The following is a 22885-nucleotide window of genomic DNA, read 5'->3' as shown; positions in this document are numbered from 1 at the left end:
TGTGCCTACAAGCAATTTTGTAGCTGTGGAATTAGTCATGCACATGGACAAAACTATGAACATTATTCATGTTTCAGCTGAATGAACATAATTAATGAACATATACAGTGGTTTCTGCTGAAATAATTTACCAGGAGACTAGTGTAAAACTGTAAGACTCAAAAGGCCGAGGCAATTCTGATGCTTCTACTTCCCATCCTTAAATTTACAAAAAAGGGCAGATGGCCCACAAATGACTGATTTTTCTTCTTCCACTTATTCCTACATCAGGTCTATACTGGCCAGCCTGGATCTCCCTTCACAGTCACTGTTCATGAGGAAGTTATGGTTTAATGGATTCAGCTTCAGTTTGGGAAGATAAAATGTTCTGCAGAGGAAACAGCTAAGCGATGATTGCAGAAGAATGGGAAAGAACCCAGTGCCACAAACTACACAGTTAAATACAGAGATCTGGCAAATTTTCATGTTAGGTGTATGTTGCCACAATTTTAAAGTTACTGTTCAAGAGATACTTTAAGGAAGGGCCAGAGAGAGTACTCCAAATATAGTGCTTGCCTGGAACACAACTGACCCAGGTTTGATTCCTGGCATCCCATATGGTCTCCCAGGCCTGTCAGGAGTGATCCCAGAGTGCAGAGGCAGGAGTTAAGGCCTGAGCACCGCTGGACATTACCCAAAAAACAAAAAAAATGAGATTAGCTGCTTCTGCCAAATCCCAGACTCCTAGAGTAGCAGTAATATGCATGCACTGTGAATTTCAGCAGAAAAAACGTAAAGGTCTGTGACCTTACTTCTTGAATTTTTATTTATTTTTATTTTTTATCTTTTGGCTTTTGAACAATACTTGGCTATACTCAGGCTTACTCCTGGCTGTGTGCTTAGAGATCACTCCCAGAAGTGCTCAGGGGAACTCGTGATGGCGGGGATCAAACTGTGCAAAAGGACGGACCAAACATGCAAGGGCCTTAACCACTATTCCATCTCTCCAATCTCTGGGGATCTATTTTTTTAAATATATACCTGGAACATTTTGTGGGTGAAAAAAATTAAATTTCACATATTTCCTTGAAAATACCTTTTCTAGTTATCTTAATATTTACTGTGCAAACCAGAAACTCCATAGAAGAAGCACACCTCTCCTGGAGCCTAGCAAAGCCTAGCCCAGTCCTCAGCTTCCCCAGTGTCAGGTCTGGCTCAGCAATGAGAAGCTGGCTTTGTAGACCAACAGATCCTAGCTGGGCTCCCAAGTATCTGTACAGCACAATTAGAAAAAGGAACACAGAGCAAGAGATCATTTTCGCCCTATACTACAGAAACAGATGTACAGGACAGGAATGTAAAATTTACCCTATTCACCCAATATATATCTGGTCAAGCTTTTTCTTCATTTCAAACTGTTCATAAGTTGCCAAAGAGTTGAAAGGGGGTATGGTGCCGCCAGCAGGTCAATCTGTACCTGTGAGGCGAGTGCATCAGCAGCCTCATGGCGCCTTCAGACTTCCAGATACCCCAAAACTGCTGCTGTGCCTTTGGCCAGACCCCAAAAACTTGGGGCAAAGTTTACCAAGAAAGTAAACGGCCAAAAGTTAGGTATGTAGGAAACACACCCACAAACCACCTCCGGCTCAGCTATATAATTGGAGGCAAGGCCTCTTTGGTTCCTGATTGAACTGCTTAATGGACATGATCCCAGAGACTCAGAAACCAATCTCAGAACCCAGTGGCTTTAGGTAGAAATGCATCTGGTCTCTGCAGTAGGCTACCGGTGCTGGGCCAACCCAGGTGGGAATAGGTTTCATGCCTTGGCCTGTTCCCCCTGGCGGCCCAGTGGCCTCCATCCATCTGAGGCCACTGGATAGTCACATTTGGGCCCCCAGTGACGAGACACACAGAGCCTCATGGGATGGGGGTGGAGCCGGGCTTGTCCTCCCCACCCCAACGAGACCCCAAGTCATCGCCCACGAATGGCCTCTCTGGCTCCTGATCAAGCTGCTTAATGGCCATGATCCCAGAGACTCAGAAACAAATCTCAAAACCCAGTGGCTTTTGGCAGAAATGCATCCGGACTCCACAGTACGTTACTGTCGCCAGGCCACCCCAGGGAGGAAAGGGTGTTGTCCTTCCGCCTGCTCCCTCTTGGCGACTTGGTGGCTGTCATACTCCAGAGGCAATTGGACAGTCAGGCTTGGGCCCGCAGTGATGAAACTTGTTGGGCCTCACGGGATGGGGGGGGGGGCCGGGCCTGTCCTTCCCACCCCAACGAGACCCCAAGTCATCGCTCACGAATGGCCTCTCTGGCTCCTCATCAAGCTGCTCAACGGCCATGATCCCAGAGACTCAGAAACAAATCTCGAAACTCAGCGGCTTTTGGCAGAAATGTGTCCGGACCCCGCAGTAGGTTACTGTCGCCAGGCCACCCCAGGGGGGAATGGGTGCTGTCCCTCCGCCTGCTCCCTCTTGGCGACTTGGTGGCTATCATCCTCCAGAGGCCATTGGACAGTCAGGCTTGGGCCCGCAGTGATGAAACTTGTTGGGCCTCAAGGGATGGGGGGTGGGGGGAGCCGGGCCTGTCCTCCCCACCCAACAAGACCCCAAGTTATCGCCCACAAACGGCCTCTCTGGCTCCTCATCAAGCTGCTCAACGGCCATGATCCCAGAGACTCAGGAGCAGATCTCTAAACCCAGTGGCTTTTGGCAGAAATCCCTCCAGATTTAAGCGTTAAAATTTCTTAAAAATTAATCTTACACATGGCCCTACTGCAGCCACACAACATCATATGTTATTCATAATCAGCAATAGAACACAAATTGTCTATTGTTGCCTTTTCAGCAGATCTGAGTGTTGGGGTAAAATCTCAAATAATGGTGGGTCTGGTGTCGAAATAGTGAATGTGATCAAAGTAGAGAGAGAATAATGTGTAAATCATCTGCCCCACAGGCAGGGGGAGGGTGTGGGATGGGGGTATACTGGGATTTTTGGTGGTGGAGAATGGGCACTGGTGAAGGTACGGGTGTTTCATTGTATGACTGAGACTCAGACCCAAAAGCTTTGTAACTGCTCTCACGGTGATTCAATAAATAAAATTATAAAAAGTGGGAAAAAAAAGAGTTGAAGATGGACAGAAGGCATGGGAGAAAGTGGCCTCTAAGTCAGGAGAGCAGAGCTCTTGACTGCTGGTATTTTGTAATACAAACAAGCATATAGAGGGGACTGGGGCTCAGCCACTTAGTACCATGTGGCCCCAGCGGCGGCCACAAAACCAAGAATTTTTACTTAATACTTCGGTAAATCAGTAAGGAGAAAGTTTAAGATTTAAAAATACAGTCAGTCCACAGAAATGGAGTGATAGCACAGTGGGTAGGGCATCTGCCTTGCACACAGCCAACCCTGGCGGGATCCCCAGCATCCCATATGGTCTCTCTGTGCACAGCCAGGAGTCATTCCTGAGTACAGAGCCAGGGTAACCCCTGAACACTGCCGGGTGTGACCCAAAAAGCCAAAAGAATATATACATATCAGTTCACACCCCAATATTTAGACTATCTGGTATCGGGTAGCTTCAGCAGAATGTACTCATGACTTAGGGTGTCTCAGCTCTTCCCAGAGAGGTTGGAATTTTTGGCCACAGCCAGAAACACTGGCCAGCAGTCTACTGAGAAAAAAACTTGTCAGCCAGCCCTAACTCAGTGCTTCAGCACACCAATGACTCCAATACCAATACTGTCACTGTCCTCCTGTTGTTCTTCGATTTGCTTGAGCGGGCCCAGTAACGTCTCCATTATGAGACTTGTTACTATGTTTGGCATATCAAATACGTCATGGGTAGCTTGCCAGGCTTTGCCGTGTGCGTGAGATACTCTCAGTAGTTTGCTGAGCTCTCCGAGAGGGGCGGAGGAATTGAATACATCTTTGGGAAATTAAAAGATGAATTTGGGGGGCTGGAGAAATAATGCAGCGAACCTGTGTTTGCTCCCCAAAGCCCTATGTGGTCCTGCAAGTATTGCCAGGAGCAATTCCTGCACATAGAGTCAAGCAAGATACCACACTAAGCTGAGCACTGGTGGATGTGTCCCAAAAGCCAAAAAAAAAAAAAAAAAAAAGAGGATGATTTATACAGTGGGTAGGGCATTTGCTTTGCATGCGGCCATCCCGGGGCTTGATCCCTGGCATCCCGAGCCAGGAGTGATTCCTGAGTGCAGAGCCAGGAGCAACCCCTGAGCATCAGTAGGTGTGACTCTCTCCCCCCAGCCCCCACCAAAAAAAAAAAAAAAGTCAAAGTTTACCTGATTCAAAGCTCAAATTCAGGGCGAAGCAACAGTATAGTGGATAGGGTACTTGCTTTGCATGTAGCCAACCCTCCCAGGTGGTCCCCTGAGCCTTGCCAGCAATGATTCCCGAGTGCAGATCCAGGAAAAAACTGTGAGCACCAGGAGGTGTGGGCCCCCACCCCCCCAAAAAAAATTTCAAGTTGAGTCCTATTGTTCATTGAGCAAGATGTCCAGAAGCCAGTTTTTCTTTTAAAAAGCATCTCTGTAGAAAATTTATTCTAAAAAATAACAAAGTAAGAATGAAACAACCCAGCTCCAGAACTAATCTTGAAAAGAACGCTGAGCTGCTTAACAGCCCTTGGGCGAGCCAGTGCAGAGTGGGACGGTGGTAGGCAGTGATGCTGGTTTGTCCTCAGCTAATAAAGCACCCATTGACACTTGGGGAAAATATCGAAATTACAATATTCAGGAGACTACATGCTCAACACAAAGTTCCGTTCAATATCTACATATTTTTTAGAAAGTTTAAAAAGGTATCGTTGGAGGTAGAGAGATCTTACTGTGGGCAGGATGCCTGCCTTGCACACAGATAACCCGATTCAACGGGGGCACCAGAGACAGATCCCCATCACCACCAAGAGTGATCCCTGCATGCACAGCTGAAGTGAGCCTGAAGCATCACTGGTGTGTTCCCAAAACCAAAACAAGTACATAAAAATGGATAATAAGGCTCCCTAAATTCACTACTCACAGATTTCATCAGAAAACTTCCTTAAAAAGCACTTATTACTTAAATAATAGACTAAGGCTACAACTACAATTTACAAGGAACATTTTAGTGATTTAGACTGCATATTCTGGAAATCTATTTCTCAATACTGTTTAATTCCTTCATAGCAAAAAGTGCTCTGGTTAATTAACTTATTTACCTCTTTACTGTCTAAATAAAATCCAGAAGGTCAGCCTGGAGCGGTTAGCCTGGCTGTCCCATTCATCACCAGGCTACACTAATTTTGCTGAAACAAAAACTCTGAGTGGGGGGTCTGAGGACAGCAACAGCAGGTTGGTACTTCACAAGCATCTTAAGGATCACCTGAAAAGCATGGTGTTTGTATTTTCATAGAGCTGGTGCAGAGTCTGAGCACTGCCAGAGCAGATAAACAAAAACATGAGTAATGTCTACACCATTTGTCTTTAGAACATAAAGACTGTATACTCCAGTGCCCTGTAGACATATTAATATAAAAACACAATCAAAAAGATATAACCAGTAGATCAGCATAAAGCTATTACGTTGAGCCTATAGTAAGCTTAGGCCAGAGTGGAGAGAGTTTGGAGAGTTTTTACAATCAACATTAGAGGGAACAGAGAAATAGTAGAGGGATTAAAGCACTTGCCTTACATGTGGCTGATCCTGGGTCAAGCCCCAGCACCTCTGATGTGGTCCAAGTATCAAATTTAGCAAGTAAAGAGAACATAAGGAGGATGAAGAGAGAGTACAAGGGGTTAAGTAGGCACATGTCTTACACATAGCCAACTCCAGTTTGATCCCAGGTAGCACATGGTTCTCCCAGAATCACAGGGGCAGCTCTGGAGGTCCCTGAGGACCTTGGTACTCCCCTTCTGCAATCAGCCACATTAGGGCTTCAAAATCCATTTCCAGGGCCAGAGTTATGGTACAGAGGGTAAGGCGCTTGCCTTGCACGAGGTCAGAGTTCAGCCCCCAGAACCCTATATGGTCCTCTAAGCCTGCCAAGAGTGATCCCTGAGCACAGAGCCAGGGGTAAGCCTTGGGTATCACCAGGTGTGGCCCCAAAACAAAACAAATCTATTTCCTAGGGTAGCCATCATTGCATTTTTTAAACTGCTTTTTTACCCTTCTAAACTGTGACTACCAGAAAAATGTGAACCTCATTTCCAATTAAAATCATTTTAAAATTATACATAAACGTTGAAGGTAGGGAGAGGGATATTGGAAACATTGGTGGTGGAGAATGGGCACTGGTGGAGGGATGGGTATTTGAACACTGTTTGACGGAAACACAATCATGAAAGTTTGTAAGTCTGTAGCTATATCACAGTGATTCATTAAAATAAAAAAAAATTTTAAAAAACAAATTAATAAAACTGTGTTAAGATTTTCAAAATTACCAAGCCTGATTCATTAACCCAGCACTGAGGTTTTTTTTTTTTATCATGAATGCCTTTATATCTAAGTTGTAACATACTCTATGTATCATTTTCATTGTGAAAATACAAAGTGGCCCTAAAAAAGCTTACATTCCTGACTCATTCTCTATTTAATCCAGTGAATTCCTTCAGGGGCCAACCTTTTAGAATTCTAAGTCACTTTTTACTTACTTGCTGCCATGTCAGCTTCAACCTTTCATACTGCTCCTTCCCATCTTCTGAGCAATCAGAACAAGTAAACCTAAAGAAGTTATCACCCTTAAGGTAACTGAGCTGTTCCCTCAGCTGACCTAGGAGAAAAACCAAAAAAAGCACATCACAGATGTTATCTACACCAGTTAGAACTCAGAGGAAGGCTTACACTGTTTATTGATGTTTTGTTTTCCATGCTGGTTTTCCTTTTTTTCAGTCACCCCCATTCTCACAGAAGTGGAGATTTTTATTCTGCCAACATCACAGGTCATCTCCTAACTTTTAGGACAAAAATACTGAATTTTCCAACATTCCTGATTCCTGCAGGTTTAGCTACAGTATTTCAGGAAACATTCAATTTTGCACTGTGGGCCGGGCATTGGGATAAGAGCTGGGAACACATGGAACTGTACAGCAGGTAAGGCACTTGCCTTGCATGTAGATGACCTGGGTTCAATCCCTGGTACCGGATATGGCCCCCTGAGTCCTCCAGGAGAGATTCCCTGAATGCAAAGCCAGGAGTAAGACCTGAGCACCTCCAAGTGTGACCCCAAAACCAAGAAAGAAAGAACTGGGAACACAAAACAACGCACAAGACAGGCAGTGCCTGTTCTCGGCAGTTCGTGAATGCTATGCAGCTTACTCATGTGGGGGATGCAGGTAGGTCACTCAAGTACAGTGTTTTCTCCATCCTCAGAGTATTGGAAGCACCCAGAGTGGTTTTATCATCTAGGTCTACCCACAAGCAGTGACTTTGCCTCCAGACAAAGGGTGGTGGTCTTCAGGGCCTTATTCCCTAGGTAACACAAAGCACTTTCGGAAGCTATGCAGCCACCTGCAGCAACGTGACGGCCTGGGATGGAGCTTGGTGGCAGGAGCCACGTTTTCAAGCCTTGGTACTGAAAGTAAAATCAAGGGTGGCCAATTATAGTAAGAGAGCCAGGAAAAGTGGGAGGTCTACAGGGGACTTGACAGACACTGGAATTAGCCAGGTAAAGAGAGGCGCTGGGGGTGGGTGTTGTTATGGAGACTATAGAGATCTCTATAGTCCTACATAGAATGGATTGTGGGTAGAAGGGCCCCCGGTTGTGGGGGGGGGGGGGGATGGAGGGCATGGTTCAAGTTCACCCTAACTGCAAAGTTCTGTTTCTATGTGGGGATAAAGGGACACCAAGGGCAGAGGATAAAGTTGGTACATGATCCTATCACAAAGGACAATTTAAAATGTAACCTGTGAGGTTAGGGGGGAAATCATTAAGATTTTCTAGAACCCACGTGAAAGCTCAGAAACAAAGAACTAGCTAAAAGGTAGTACATTCAAGTTTTGTTTTCTGTGAAAATATCGTTAATTACTAATCCATCTTAAAAACATTTCCATCCAACCAGAGAATGACTAGAATGACCTGTTCCACCACGTACATAAATCTGACCCACTCACAAGTGCCATTACATGAAGAATTCCTTAAATACATATGTGCATATGACTTTCTGCCAACCAAAGAGTTCTGTTTTGGTAAGAGTGGTACGGGCTGGCAGATACCCTGCGAGAGGCAGGAAGCAGAGCAGCTGATGGAGGATGTGGAGGCAGAGTGGACACAAGACTCGCTAGTGTAATACGGAGGAGAGTGAGTAGGAAAACACAAATGACCCAGACAAAAGAGGACAAACTACGCATCTGCTACTTCTGGTCTGACTTAAACATCCAATCACGGTTACATGTCACTATGAACTAGAAGGATCATCCTATAACTTAGCCTTTAATTATTTAGTCCCACATGATCTTATTAGAGATATAATAATCTTATGCTCTTATAACATGATCTAGAGAAATGTAGCTAAGTCTTTAACACAGATTTCCAATTTTCTGATTTTTATTGGGTTACCAACCGAAGGCAAAGCCTGGCAAGCTACCCGTGGCGTATTCAACATGCCAAACACAGTAACAAGTCTCATGATGGAGATGTTACCGGGTCCACTCGAGCAAACTGATGAACAACGGGAGGACAGTGATAGTGTCAGTGACCAACCGAGAACATTCATTTAATAGTGTGACAGGTTGACAGTATTTCTATTAGTACAGGTGTTGTCTGAAATAAATAAGCAATCCACCAAACTAATATGATTATCTTTGGTTAAGGTCTCTTTTACATTCGTGTTTCACAGGTTAGAAAAACAAACCAAAGAAATTGAGAGGCTCCTTACTGGCTGGAATCCACTTCTGGCACTTGTCACAGAAGTAAGACAGCTGCTCTTCCAACCACGACACATCACCTTCATCGCTGTTAAGGGAATCCCCACTCTGATCATGAGATAAGTCCACAGATGCCTGGTCTTCTGACTCGACAATCAGGAGAGTCTCCCCCTCAACCTCCCCCTCCTCCAGTCCTTCTGAGGTAGATGTTCTCGTGGCTTCATCATCGTGCCGACTTATCAGACTACTCAGATGGATATTACTATCCATCCCTTTCTGCTTATGGGCTAGATAAGAAGTGCTTTTCGGCAATAATCCTAAATTACTGGGCTGGCCCAAAGGCTACAGGAGCTAACAGGCCAGTATCACAGAGACAGAAACTCTTCAGAATTTCTGCTGACTTCTTGACTCAACTCTAAGGGCTTCCTCCCAAAGCAATAATTTAGAATCTGTGATCCATCGCTTACTCTTTTTTTTTTTTTTCAATCAAGTTTATATGGGCAAGGCGTCAAGAAAAGGCTGGAGATCTACCTCACTAAACTATTCTCCACCTACACAGAGACACAAACACACTCGACACTGTCCTTCCACTAACATCTCTTGTTCAAGTCATGTTTTTTGTGATCCCTTTGTCAATGACATCTTCTCTCTTTCTGCTTCAAGTTGCTCAGTTAAAGTAATTTGCTCTCTCAAAAGACGAATGTTTTCTTTTTTCCGATTCTGTCTCTCAATGTCTCTGATCACGCCGTAATGAAGTCTCTAAAAATGTAAAAAACAGATTTCAGTAACACCATGAACAGGTGGTTTCATTCTTGTACCATTCAAATCCCAAAAAAAGTGTTAACAAAATTCACATAAAACTTTCAAGATTTCAAATATTCAATTACTGTTTTAATTTTCTAAATGAATGTAAAACATAATTAAGAAACAAGTTAATGATGGTGTGCTAATACTGTTATCATTAAAATGAATTCTTGCCATACTTTAAGAAATTCTTCATTTAGTATTGAACAGAGGCTTCTTAAACTGGCAACGACAGGTATATATAAAAGATACACAAATCAAACATTTACTGAGACAGTCATAACAAAATTACCTTTAAAACATTTTGTTGCTGTTGTTGGGCCAGACCTGTGGTGCTCAGGGAGCACTCCTGGTGGTACTTGCAGGACCATATGTGGTGCCAGGGAGTGAATCTGGGTTAGCTACATGCAAGAGAGATGCCCTACCCATAATACTATCATTCTGGGCCTTAAATTTTTTTTTAAGTCTACTGGTTAAGAAACCTGGGTATGAGGGCCAGAGAGATAGTACAGCAGGTAAGGTGTTTGCCTTACACGTGACTGAGCCAGGTTCAATCCATGGCACCCCATATGGTCCCCTAATCCCTGCAAGGAATAATCCCTGAGTGCAGAGCTAGGATAAGCCCTGAGCACTGCTGGGTTTGACCCAACACACACACACACACACACACACACACACACACACACGCTGCAACTAAGGTATCGGACAACAGTGGAGGAAGTGGACACAGTATGGGATGCTGGGTCTGTCGACTGCATGCAAGGCAAACACTCTCTACCTGCTGTACTATCTCTCTGGCCCTATCATGCCTATATTAGAAATTTACCCCAAGTACCCACTTCCTGGATCTCCTCCACTTAGAACTTCACTTGCTATTAAGGGGCAGTCGAGGAATTTAAAGAGTCCTGGGGCTGAAAACTGAAAAACAACTTTCTTGAATCCTGAGCAACCTGGCAAGATCCCAAGGTCAGAAGTGGAAGTGTGGGGCCCGAGATATAGCTTAGTGGGCTGAGTGCACACTTTGCTTGCATGCAGGGGCCCATCTTAATCCTCTGCACCACAAGGTCCCGAGACACCCCTAGGAGCTGTCCCCAAGCACAGATCCAGGAGCAGCCTGTTTTGTGTGCGCGGGCAAAAAATAAAAACCAAACAGACAAGAAACAATAAAAGATGTGAAGGTGCTCAACCTTCTTGCTTTCCCTCCCCCATTTCCACCATCCTATGCTCGGTGCTCCAGGACTGTGGTTTGTAGGCACAGGTCCACAGGTGTAAGAGGGCATAAATCAATGGTTTGCCACAGTGGTTATAACTGCCCCATATGCAGACAAGTACCAGCTGAATGATGTAAAAAGGCCAAAAAAAATGCTGCACCAGGACATTCTTACACCACCCCCATCCTACATCTGGAATCATTCCTTCCACATCTGCCGAAGATCCACCCTTTCTCGAATTTCAGCAGACTTTCCACATTTGCTATCTTCCTCTAATGTTCAAGTCTATCATGATCACCTTAAATATCATTTGTCTGGGGGCCATACTTGGTGGTACTCTGGCTCTGCACACAGGGATCCTGGCAGGCTCAGGGGACCATATGGGATGCTGAGGACCGAACCTGGGTCAGCCATGAGCAAGGCAAGCACACTACTCGCTGTACTACCTCTCCTGCCTCGCCAACATCTTTCTTGTAACTCTGACATCTGCCTTGCCAACAACATTCAACAAGAAATGATCAGAAATAACAGTTATTACTTCTTGCTTCCTTGAACCTTCCAAGACATTCACGGTGCTGAGCATTTGTCCTACTCTTACCCCTGCTCTTAATTTCTATTAAGTCCACCATCAATGACTGGATGTGAAATAATGCAAGCGGGCCAGAAAGAAAGTGCAGAGGGTATGGTGCCTGGCTTACATGCTGCAGTTCCATCAGTACCACCCACACATGCGTTCTCCAGTGACTGAGCATGGGCACCAATGGGTCCAACCCCAAAAACAAAAGATAAGATAAAATAAAACAAATGGAGGCTAGACAGATAGTGGGGGCCCTGCTTTGCATATGACTGACCTGGGTTCAATTGCCAAAACTTCCTACAGTCCACCGGAAGTGATCCCTGAGTGGAGAGTCCTGAGCACTGCCTGGGTGTGGTCCTCAATCCCCCCAAAATAGTAGTAATAAAAGATTTCTGGCAATGTTTGCTTCCTAACTTTCTTCAAATACATAAATCTTTCTATTCCACTCTTCCCTTCTAACTGTGATTCTCAGCTGCTGGTTCAAAAGCCTTTTGAGAAGCCTACGGCAAAGAGCCATCTCAGGACACTCTGATACTAGGGTGGAAACTAGTGCCCACACTGTGAAGACTCCCCAGAAAACAAGACCTGCAGGTAAGTTTCACCACCAAGATCCCATCCCTACCCCAACTCTTTAAAAACCCCAGCCATGGGTACAGTGCTATTTACCAGTGCAAATACAAGGTATTTGCCTTGCACATGACCAAGCCCGGGTGTTATCCCCAGCATCACATACAACCCTAAGCAATCCCTGATCGCAGAGCCAGAGGGAAGCTTTGAGTCCTACTGGGTATGACACAAAACAAAATGACAGTAATAAAGTCCAGTTCTTCGATATCCATCTGATACACCATTCTCCATTTCCTCTCAATTGTTTTTCTGGATCACCTTATTTTTCATCTCCTTCCATAGACAGGGATACAGGCCCCTGATCCAAAAGTTACCTCCTTAAAACCAGTGGCTTGATCCCCAATTCCAATCTCTTCCCTGACCTTCTGTCATCACCGATAGTCTCCCCATTCTGTCAAATAAACTTCCACTGATACCTAGATTACCTCTACCCTACATAATAGAAAAAATGGAGCAGGCAGGGGTCGGGGGGGCATCCTGCACAGAGGTGGTTTAGAAATGTGCTACAGGTACATATCCTAAACTACTGAGTGAACAACACTGCAAGCATGAGACTCATGCTACAATAACCAAACTTAAAAATGTGTCAGCGAGGCGGGCTGGGAGGAACCTGAAGAGCCAATTACTGGTGCAGATAAGTAAGCAGACACCGGTGGTAGAACTGGTGCTGAAACAATGTATGCATGAAACAAAACTATGGTTTAATATGTAACTGTTTAATAATTGAAAACTGAATTTTAATGCATAACGATGCCTTAATAAAAAGATTTTTAAAGGATGATGGCCAGCGGGCATTAAAATAAAAACACTTAAAGGCATGACGGCAACTTCCCCTTGCCAAAATTCCTATACCACACATTTTCCCTCTTCCTCTCGGCCACCGAGGACAAAGACCTCCGAAGCTCCTCTCTGTTCCCTGCCGCGCCCTCCCAATCCCACCCGGCGCACCCCGCCCCGCCCGCCGGCCCACGCGCCGTCCCCCAGCGCTGTCCACTCTCGCCCCGGGGGGCAGGGCCGGCGGTCATTCGCCTTTCCGACCCAGAAGGGGGACGCGCTTCCGCAGCTCGGATCCCCAAACTGCCGAGCGTCCAGCACAGAGTCGCTAAACGTTGGTCAATTTCAGTCCAGAAACTATTCGCCCGGGAGCCAGAAGAGGCGAATCCCGGGCACTTCCGGAAGCGAAGGCTCGGAAGGAGGAAACTGGGGCCGGTGGCCGCGCCTCGGTCACTCCCAGCCCGGGCGGACTCTCCCCGAGGACCACGGCAGCACCCACAGTGGCTGGGCTGGGGGCGCGCTCGGCGGTGCCGGCCCCCCGCACGCGCAAGGTCCCACCCCGCACGTGCACGGTCCCACCCCGCACCCCGGGCACGGTCCCACCCCGCACGTGCACGGTCTCACCCCGCACCCCGCTAGGGGAGGCGACCGGAGCCGCAGGGGGCCGGAGGGGACACTCTTCCTACGACCCCAACAACCCAGCGCGGCTGGGCCACCCGAGGGTCACCCCCGCCCGCTCCCCCGGCAGCGCGCGGACAGTGCGCCGACCTGCTGATCCAGCCGCTGCTTCAGGTGCACGCCGGCCACCGTGGCCGTGGTCAGCAGCACCGACAGGCCCAGGACCACCTTGGAGCTCCTCGACATCCCCGCGCCCGCCGCCGGCCCCGCCGCGCGCCGCCCTCTGTGCCCCCAGGCCCGACGGCTCGAGCGCAGAGCCGGCCGGGAGCGCCAGGCGCGAGCAGTCGAGAGCCGAGCGCGCACGGTGGCCTCGCGGGGAGCGGGGGCTCGAGGGCGGAGGAGGGGGCGTGGGAGTGGGGGAGTCCGTCCATACCAGGCGGTCGCCTAGACAAAGGGCCGAGGCCCGGAGCTGGCCCGGATGCTAGGGCATTTTATTTCAGCCTTCTTCCTCCTTATGCTATCGCATGAATCTGTTACCTAATTTTTTTAAAGTTTATTTTCTGTTCTTTGTTGATAGTTTCCTTTCCCTGGTCCTCGAACTCACTGGTTTAATTTTTACCATCTGTCATTCTGCCTTTCCGCCCTTCTGTTGTCTTGTTTTGTTTTGTTTTTTCATTCAACTACTGTATTCCTTCTTTGTTAGAGCAAACTAGGTGGTGCTCCGGGGACCGGGTCAGCCAGGGCTGGAACTCGGGGCTCCTACAGGCAAAGCATGCATGCGTTCCAGCCCTCTGAGCTATCTTCCCAGCCCCAGCTACTGTCTTTTTTAACTCAACAATTTCGGGTTGGTCTTTTCTTGGTACTTTCTCTATCCTTGTTAAAGTTCTCTTGCATTGATTGCCTTATTTCAACCCTTTCCAGAGGCATCACTGGGGGATATTGGGGTGGGATACCTCGGTGATATTTCGCTGCCCTTTCTCCCAAACCACTCCTTCTGATCTTTGTACTGCTGTGCTTTGCTTATTAACTGTCTTCACTAACATTGCCATCATTGTTTTCTTGGCAGGGGAGGTACCTGGAGAACATGGAGTTTTTTGGGGGGAGGGGAGTTTGAACTTCTTTTTCCTCTCGAAAAACAGGATTTAGGGCTTACTCCTCACTTCTGCCCAGGGGTCACTCCTGGCAGTGCTTGGGGGCCCCTATGGGCTACCCAGGATGGAACCCAGGTCAGCTATGTACAAAGGAAGCGCCTGACTGCTATACTATCTCTCTGACCCAATTTGAACTCATTCTTATATGAGCTGATTGATGAGGCTTATATCAAAGTGTGTGTGCTGTAATTTCTGTTTAGCATAAAAGAATTTATACTAAATTTATATGTTTAGTATAAAGAGAACAGTGCAGTCTCCTGCTTCCGCACCTGGCTGTCCTTGCCGGGGCCCCTTGGAAGGGAGCAGGTTGAGCTTTCCTCTCCGACCAGGAGCCCGAGGCAGCTGAAGACCTCCAGGATCAGCCACCACCATGCTGAGACCACTCTCCGCACACCTGAAGGTACCGGCAGAGGAACAAAGGCAAGCGGGTCCCGGGGCTGAGATCTCCAAGCCTACTCTGATCCGGGCTGAGCGTCCTCCACCCAGATACTCTGAATTCCAGTAGGCGGGGGTCACACCCACCAACTGGCCCCCTGACGCCGTGTAATCCCGTCAACGGCCAAGACTCAGAGACTATAAAAACCAGCTCCCGGAACCGCGTGGCTGCATTCGCGGCTGCACAACATCTTATTATGACATCTTATTATCTCATTCCTACTTTGGACAAACTGGCAGGCTACCGGATGTAACCTGCCCACACGGTAGAATCTGGCAAACTCCCCGTGGCGTACCCAATATGCCAAATACCAGTAACAATGATGGGTCTCTTTCTCCTAAAGAGCCTTGAATATAGCACTTTCTTAAAAATCTCAGGGCTAGGATGAAGGAGACGTTACTGGGGCCTGCTCGAGGCAATCGACGAATAACAGGATGGTCATGATCGTGATCGTGATATGTTTAGAGAACAATGCAGAGTCTCCTGCCCCTGCACCTGGCTGTCCTCACCAGGGCCCCTTGAAGGAGGGTGGGTTGAGTTTCCCTCTCCGCCCTAAGCAGAGCCCCAACAGCTGAAGACCTCCGAGACCCAGCCATAGATATGCTGAGACCACTATCCACATGCTTGAATGAGCCTCACGCATGAAGGAACCAACAGAGGAGCCCAGGTGTGCGGGACCCGGGTCTGAGATCTCCAAGCCTGCTGGGTTCGGGACTGGGCCTCCTCCACCCAGATCCCCCATCTTTCAGTAGCTAGACAGTTACACCCACCAACTGCCATGTAACCCCATCAACGACCAGGATCCAGAGACTATAAAACCAAGCTCCCGAAAGCTTGTGGCTGCATTAGCGGCCATGTGACCTCTTATTTCCTAGTTCTCCCTCTTAGAGAAACCGGCAGGCTACTGAGAGTATCCTGCCTGCATATATATGCCTGACTGGGAACACTTGTAAAGGTGATTAGAGGCTGCACCAAAAGCCTCAATTCCTCTTGGAGAGCCTGGCAAGGTATTGAGTGTATCCCGCCTGCACGGCAGAGCCTGGCAAGCTACCCATGGCGTACTCGATATGCTAACAACAGTAACAATGATGGTCCTCATTCCCCTGACCCTGAAAGAGTCCCCAATGTGCCATCGTGCTTTACTAGCACATAACAGGGACGGATGGAAACGTTACTGGCGCCCGCTTGAGCAAATAAATGAACAATGGGGTGATAGTAATAGTGATAAAAGGATTTGTCAAGACAGGGCCAAGATGGCCCAGTAGGGAGAACCTGTATTTATTTATTTATTTATTTATTTTTATTTTTTTATGTAGGAGTATTGCTATTTATTCAGCCACTGATTAGCTGATTGAATTGGGCATGAACTCCACCTTACTTTTTTCCCATAATTTTATTTATTTATTTTTCTTCTTATATTTATTTATTGAATCACTGTGGGAAAAGTTATAAAGCTTTCAGGTTTAAGTCTCGGTCATACAATGATCAAACATCTTTCCCTTCACCAGTACTCATTATTCACCACCAAGAACCCCAATATGCCCCCCTCCCCCCAATGCCTGTGAGGCAGATGATTTCTACTTAACTCTTCTCTATATTGATTACATTCATTATTTCAACAAAAGATGCACCATTATTGTTTAGAATTTTCCCCCCAACAATCAGAATTGCTGAAAAGGCATTGTGAAATACTTTGTTTTCTATAGCTGGTATGAGAATCATATAATGTCATATAATGATTCTGGATTTCTGCAAAAAGCCAGATAATTATGAGATTGGTTTCTGTGCATCTGGTGTTATGGCTGTGCTGGAGAGCCACTTGTGGGGGGCAACTCATGACCTCAGTAGGGCGTAAAGGATGAGCCAGTACTGCCCCCCTTCCCATGAGACTGCAGTTGCCCTGTCACTGCTTGCTCATACCTGGCTTTCTAATAAGCTCTGAGTCGGCGGCCACCTTGTATGCGGTCCAGATGCATTTCTGCCATAAGCCGCTGGGTTTTGAGATTTGTTTCTGAGTCTCTGGGATCATGGCCATTAATCTGCTTGGTCAGGAGCCAGAGACTTGGGGTCTCTTTGGGATGGGGAGGAAAGGGCCGGTTCCACCCCCATCTAGTGAGGCCCCATGTGTCTTGTCACTGCAGGCCCAAACCTATCTGTCCTGTGGCCTCTGGAGGATGGCAGTCACCGGACCGCCAGGGGAAACAGGCCAAGGCACGAAACCTATTTCCACCTGGAGTGGCCCAGAGCAAGTAACCTACTGCAGGAACAGGACACATTTCTGCCAAAAGCCTTTGGGTTCCGAAATTCGTTTCTGGGTCTCTGGGATCATGGCCATTAAGCAGTTCGATCAGGAACCAGAGAGTTCTTGCCCACAATTATATAGCTGAGCCAGTGGTGGTTTGTGGGTGTGGCTCCCACATACCTAACTTTTGGCCATTTACTTTCTTGGTAAACTTTGCCCCAAGTTTTTGGGGTCTGGCCAAAGGCGCAGCAGCAATTTTGGGGTATCTGAAAGTCTGACTGTGACATCAGGCTGCTGATGCACTCGCCTCACAGGTACAGATTGACCTGCTGGTGGCACCATACCCCCGAGAACCTGTATTTATACCCTCCTGCATTCACTTCTGAGTCTACACCAAACATTGAACCAATCACAAAATGTCCTCAGGACTCTGAAAAGCAAAAGGTAAAAGGAGAGCCCCCAAAAAGTTCGAAGAGAAGGCCCCTTCTCCAGCTGGTACTAAAGAACACCAGGCTACAATCAGCAGTGCACAGCCAGGCAGCCCCATGCTTCAGCTGCAGCCTCCTTCGACCTGGCTGAATGCAGGAAGCCCTGCAGTGAGATGGAGTGGGGAACATGTGCCTGAAATCCTGGCACACAAGGGTAGCAGGAGAACTCCCAGAGTGGAGGGAGGGATGCCCTCACCAAGAAAGAGCACACAACGCTAAACTGCAATTGGGAAAGGATCTCTAAGCCTCCTGCCTACCACCACACAGACTAAATCAGAGGAGGAATTCATCTATCTTGATGAATAAAAAGTAGAGCCTGAGGGATGGAGTGATAGTACAGTGGGGAGGGCATTTGCCTTGCACGCAATTGACCTGGGTTCAATCCCCGCATCCCACATGGTCCCCCAAGCAGTCAGGAGTGATTCCTGAGTACAGAGCGAGGAGTAACCCCTGAGCATGGCCAGGTGTGACCCAAAAAGCAAAAAAAAAAAAAAAAAAAAAAAAAAAGTAAAGCCTGAGAACTGCAAGATCTTTTCCAAACTCCCTGATGAAGTTTTCAAAGCAATAATCTTAATGGTGTCCACTGAAATTAGGCAATCTATGGAAGAGAAATTTAACAAGGATAGAGAAGCATGAGTAAAATCCAAACAGAAATGATTGAACTAAAGAAGACAGTGGCGGGGGCTGGAGAGATGACGCAAAGGGCTTGGACATGTGCGCGCTTGGTGAGATGTGGCATGGTCCCCTGAACACCATCAGCTTTGTCCCCACAAGGAAGGAATAAAGTAATTGTCTAAAAACCACAATAGAGGAACTAAGCAGCAGAATTACAGAATACTATGACTGTATCAGTGAGCTCAAGGACTAGGGAAAGAGGGCCGGAACAATAGTGCAGGAGGAGTGCAAGGGGAGGGCATTTGTCTTGCACATGGCTGACCCAGGTTCAATCCCCAGCACCCCACATGGTAGTTCTTTGAGCACTGCCAGGTGTGATCCCAGTATGCAAAGCCAGGAGTAAGCCCTGAGCACTGCCTTCTGTGATCCAGCCCCGCCCCCTGCCAAAAGAACAGGAAAAATACCACAAAGTTTTAAAAATTTAAGATAACTTAAGAGATTTATGCAATAGCAATAAGGGGAACAATGTTTGTATTATAGGGTTCCAAAATAAGAAAAAACGAAAGAATAAGAATTCTTTTTAAAATTTTTTATTTCATTTAAAAATTTTTTAATTGAGGGCTGGAGAGATAGCACAGCGGGTAGGGCATTTGCCTTGCATGCGGCCGACCCGGGTTCGATTCCCAGCATCCCATATGGTCCCCTGAGCACCGCCAGGAGTAACTCCTGAGTGCAGAGCCAGGAGTAACTCCTGTGCAAAGCCGGGTGTTACCCAAAAAGCAAAAAAAAAAAAATTTTTTTAATTGAATAACAGTGATATACACAGTTACAAAGTTGCTCATGATTGGGTTTCAGTCATACAATGTGCCAACACCTGTCCTTTCATCAGTGTATAGTTCCCCCCACCAATGGTCCCAGTTTCCCTGCTGCTCCCCCTTTCCACCTGCCTCTATGGGAGGCTTTTCTCTCTCTCTCTCTCTCTCTCTCTCTCTCTCTCTCTCTCTCTCTCCTCTATCTCTCGGAAGAATTCTTTGTTGAAGAGCGGGGCCAAAGTAACAGTAGAGCAGGTACAGCATTTCTATCCTATCTGGGTACAATCCCCAGTACTTCATGTGGTCCCCTGAACCCCACCAGGAGTGATCCCTGAGTACAGAGCCAAAAACATAACAAATACAATAGATAAAGTGCTAAATAAAAGCGATATCAAACCAAGAATACACATTTATCATTTATCATTTATCATTTCTGAAAAGAAATGATAAACAGCTTTCAGAAAAGCAAATGGCAAAAGGATTTATGACCATTGAACTGGCTCTTCAGGAACTCTCTCATGGTCTTCTAAAACAGGCTAAGAAATTCCACTCAGAAGTAGTAAGGTACTTTAGAAATATGAAATATGGGATAGAAGAGTAATAGTGTGCTTTCCTAGAATGAACGTGAAACTCTATTTGTTTTAAATTTAAAATGGAATTTAAATTATGAACTTAAGATGTAAACCTAATGGTAAGTTCAAGTCATAAGAGAAACTAGAAGGTGCAAATGGAGTTGACCACTACATAAAAGGACAACAGCAAAGTCTAGGGCAGAGAGTGAAAGACTAGAGAAGAAAAGACAAACTACAGAAACACCCAAACCCATTTAGAAAAATGGCAATATATTTCTTTTTTGTAGTTGCTTTGCAGGGGGCACCCTAAATGCTGCTTGGGCCTTGCTTTTAGCTTTGTGCGTGGGGGTTAACTCCGGCAGTCCTCGGGGACCAGGTGGTCTTAGGAATCAAACCTGGGCTTTTCATAGTCAAAGCATTGAGTTTATTTAGCACTTAGTTTATTGAGCCAACCCTCCAAAAGCTACATTTCTTTATTTCAATAATTTCACTAAATATCAATGACCTGAAGTTGCTAATCAAAATGCAACAGGTGGCTGAATGCATCAGGAAACAAAATGCAGCCTTCTGTCTGCAAGAGACTCACTTGCAGGTTGGAAAACAGTAATATTGGCAAAGAGTAGCAAAAAGGCAAGGTTACTAGTATCAGATAAAACTGATTTCAAACTGTCACTGACACTGTCCTCCCGTTGTTCATCGATTTGCTCGAGCGGGCCCAGTAACGTCTTCATTGTGACAATTGTTACTGTTTGGCATATCGAATAGGTCAGGGGGAGCTTGCCAGATTTGCCATGTGGGCGAGATACTCTTGGTAACTTGCTGGGCTCTCCGAGAAGGGCGGAGGAATCGAACTCGGGTCGGCCATGTTGGCCTCTTGCAAGGTAAACGCCTTACCCGCTGTGCTATCGCTCCAGCCCGATTTCAAACTAAAAAAGATAATAAAAGGTAAGAATTAGTATTATATAATAATGAATAGATAAATAGACTAAGAGAACTTAAAACTCATTAACACGCACACACACTAAATAAAGTAACAGCACCTTCTGGAGTATTGTATTCCTGAGTGCAGAGCCAGGAGTACCCCTGATCATGGCTGGGTGTGACCCAAAAAGAAAAAAAAAAACCCTCCACGAAGCAAAGAAATAAATAAAGGGATATCAAAATTCTAAAAAAAAAAAGCTACTGATAACTGTGAAGCAATGCTTCATGTGACATGTGAATAACAGGACAGCAATGCTCAGGGGACCATATGGGGTGCAGGGCATCGATTCCAGGTTGGCTGTGAGCAAGGCAAGCACCCAGCCTGCTGTACTCCTATTATGGGAGACTTTATTTTTTTTAATAATAAGTTTATTGGGAGAGGGGCTGGAGAGATAATACAGTGGGCAGGATGCTGTGATGCATATGACTGATTTGGGTTCGATTTCTTTTTTTTTTTTTTTTAGTGAAACACTATGAGGTACAGTTGTAGACTTACAAATTTTTGTGCTTGGGTTTCAATTATACAATGATCGAGTACCCATCCCTCCACCAGTGCCCATTTCCCACCACCACTGATCCCAGTATCCCTCCCTTCCGTCCCCCCCCCATCCCACCCTGCCTCTGTGGCAGCCAAATGAGAGAGAGAACAAAAGGGAATGCCCTGTAGGAGATTTTAGTACAGACTTAAATGAGTGGATAGACAACCAGACTGACAATCAACAAGAAAACAACAAACTTAAAGAGGTGTTGGAAGAACTGGATTTAATAAATATTTCCAGGGCTCTCCATTTCCCAAAAGTCAAATATACATTCTTCCAGTAAGCAAGAAACATTCCCCTGGGTATCCCACAAGAGGGAACACTAAGCAAGCATCAGTAAAGTCCTGAACATGAAGCCCGTTGAGCTGACCATGCTCACTGGCCTCTGGGACTCGCCTTGCAGTGGTTGCAAACAAGAAGCCTCCTCACTATTGTCAGCAGCCTGTGGTTTGTATGGACTGATCAAAGAGACCTTAAAGACAATCCTTCGCTTCTGGGCATTCCTATCCATTCTCATGCTGGCCCTGATCTCAGTTTCCGAACAGGTACGTGCTCTGGGAGAGCTTTGGAATGTCCTAAGGCACGATAGCCAAGGTGAACATTTTCCATCATGTCCAACCCAATCAAACTGCAGAGTAAGGTGCATGTGATTGAGACTTTGCATCAGGAGAGCCACATCTCCATGGATTTACAGAGCTTGATGCAGATGAGTTTGAAGATGTGGTGGCTGAAAACCGGCTCGTGCCAGATAGCTGTGATTTTGAACAAACGACAGGCACTGAACTCTTAAGAACCTCAGAGTTGCCCTGGAGTCCCTGCTACCCAGCAATGAAAACCACCCCATCCAAATAGATCCTGTTTTTAAACAAAATTATGAAGATTGAAATCATATCAAAATTTTTTAAGATCACAATGCTATCACTTGTCATCTCGTTGCTCATTGATTTGCTCGAGCGGGTATCGGTAACATCTTCATTCATCCCTATCATGAGCTAGTGTAGCCCAGTGGCATCTGCTTGCTCCAGGAACACAAAGAGCCTCAAAACCATTCGTTCGGGGTCTGGACGAAGTCTCCCCATCTCATAAGTGGGAGGTCAGGTGTCCTTTTGACATTTCATGGAATCCAGCTGGTAACAGCTCTAGTCCAGTGATCATCTCTGGATCGCCTTACGTGTCTGGCCCATCTGATTTTTGATGGCTTGGCAAACAAGAGAGCGTCCCTGATTCTCAATAATCGACAGAGGTCGGAACTCCAAATTCCTTCTCTCACTTGCATCAAATATGATATTCTGAGCATAGCTCCTTCGATTCCTCTTTGGGAGACCTGAATAGCATTCTTATCCTGTTTTCTTAGGGCCTAGGTTTCTGAGGCATGTGTTAATGCAGGAAGAACGGTTCGATCGAAAAGATGTGCCTGGCGCCAGAGGTTCTTCACCCTCTTAACAACTTCTTCTCTGCTCTTGAAGGTGCTCCACACCACTCTCTTAGTCCTGCACAGTTCTGGCACCAAGTCGTTCCTCATGTTGAGTTCTCGACCCAGGTACACATAGCTGCTGCATTCGAAGATGTTCATTTCATTGAAAGCAAATGGAACGT

At 46.4% G+C, this 22885-nt stretch overlaps 2 protein-coding genes and 1 non-coding gene across 4 annotated transcripts in view; 1 reads left to right on the top strand and 2 right to left on the bottom strand.

Annotated features, from left to right (window-relative positions):
* Positions 1 to 9209, bottom strand: part of KAT14 (lysine acetyltransferase 14) — a 36975-nt gene extending 27766 nt beyond the window's left edge. For both annotated transcript variants that reach the window (XM_056121250.1, XM_056121251.1), the window contains exons 1-2: positions 8854 to 9209; positions 6631 to 6749 (exon numbers count right to left, since the gene is read on the bottom strand). In XM_056121250.1, the coding sequence (XP_055977225.1) occupies positions 6631 to 6749; positions 8854 to 9112 (378 nt within the window). In that variant the 5' untranslated portion in view covers positions 9113 to 9209. The remainder of the gene's footprint in view (positions 1 to 6630; positions 6750 to 8853) is intronic.
* A 112-nt stretch (positions 9210 to 9321) lies between these two features.
* Positions 9322 to 13727, bottom strand: LOC130030096 (protein PET117 homolog, mitochondrial). The gene is made up of 2 exons (XM_056121252.1): positions 13604 to 13727; positions 9322 to 9601 (listed from the first exon to the last, which is right to left on the bottom strand). The coding sequence occupies exons 1-2, from the start codon at positions 13697 to 13699 to the stop codon at positions 9452 to 9454; spliced, it is 246 nt and encodes an 81-aa protein (XP_055977227.1). The 5' UTR covers positions 13700 to 13727; the 3' UTR covers positions 9322 to 9451.
* Positions 13728 to 21639: 7912 nt separating this feature from the next.
* On the top strand, positions 21640 to 21774 carry LOC130030862 (small nucleolar RNA SNORA70). Its single transcript, XR_008793533.1, has one exon. It is a non-coding gene; the product is annotated as a small nucleolar RNA SNORA70 (small nucleolar RNA).
* The last annotated feature ends 1111 nt before the right edge of the window (positions 21775 to 22885 follow it).

Source organism: Sorex fumeus, unplaced genomic scaffold (assembly GCF_029834395.1).
Source record: "Sorex fumeus unplaced genomic scaffold, SorFum_2.1 ptg000044l, whole genome shotgun sequence".
Taxonomy (NCBI): domain Eukaryota; kingdom Metazoa; phylum Chordata; class Mammalia; order Eulipotyphla; family Soricidae; genus Sorex; species Sorex fumeus.
Note: the sequence above shows the minus strand (reverse complement) of the source record. Positions and strands in the feature narration are given on the sequence as shown.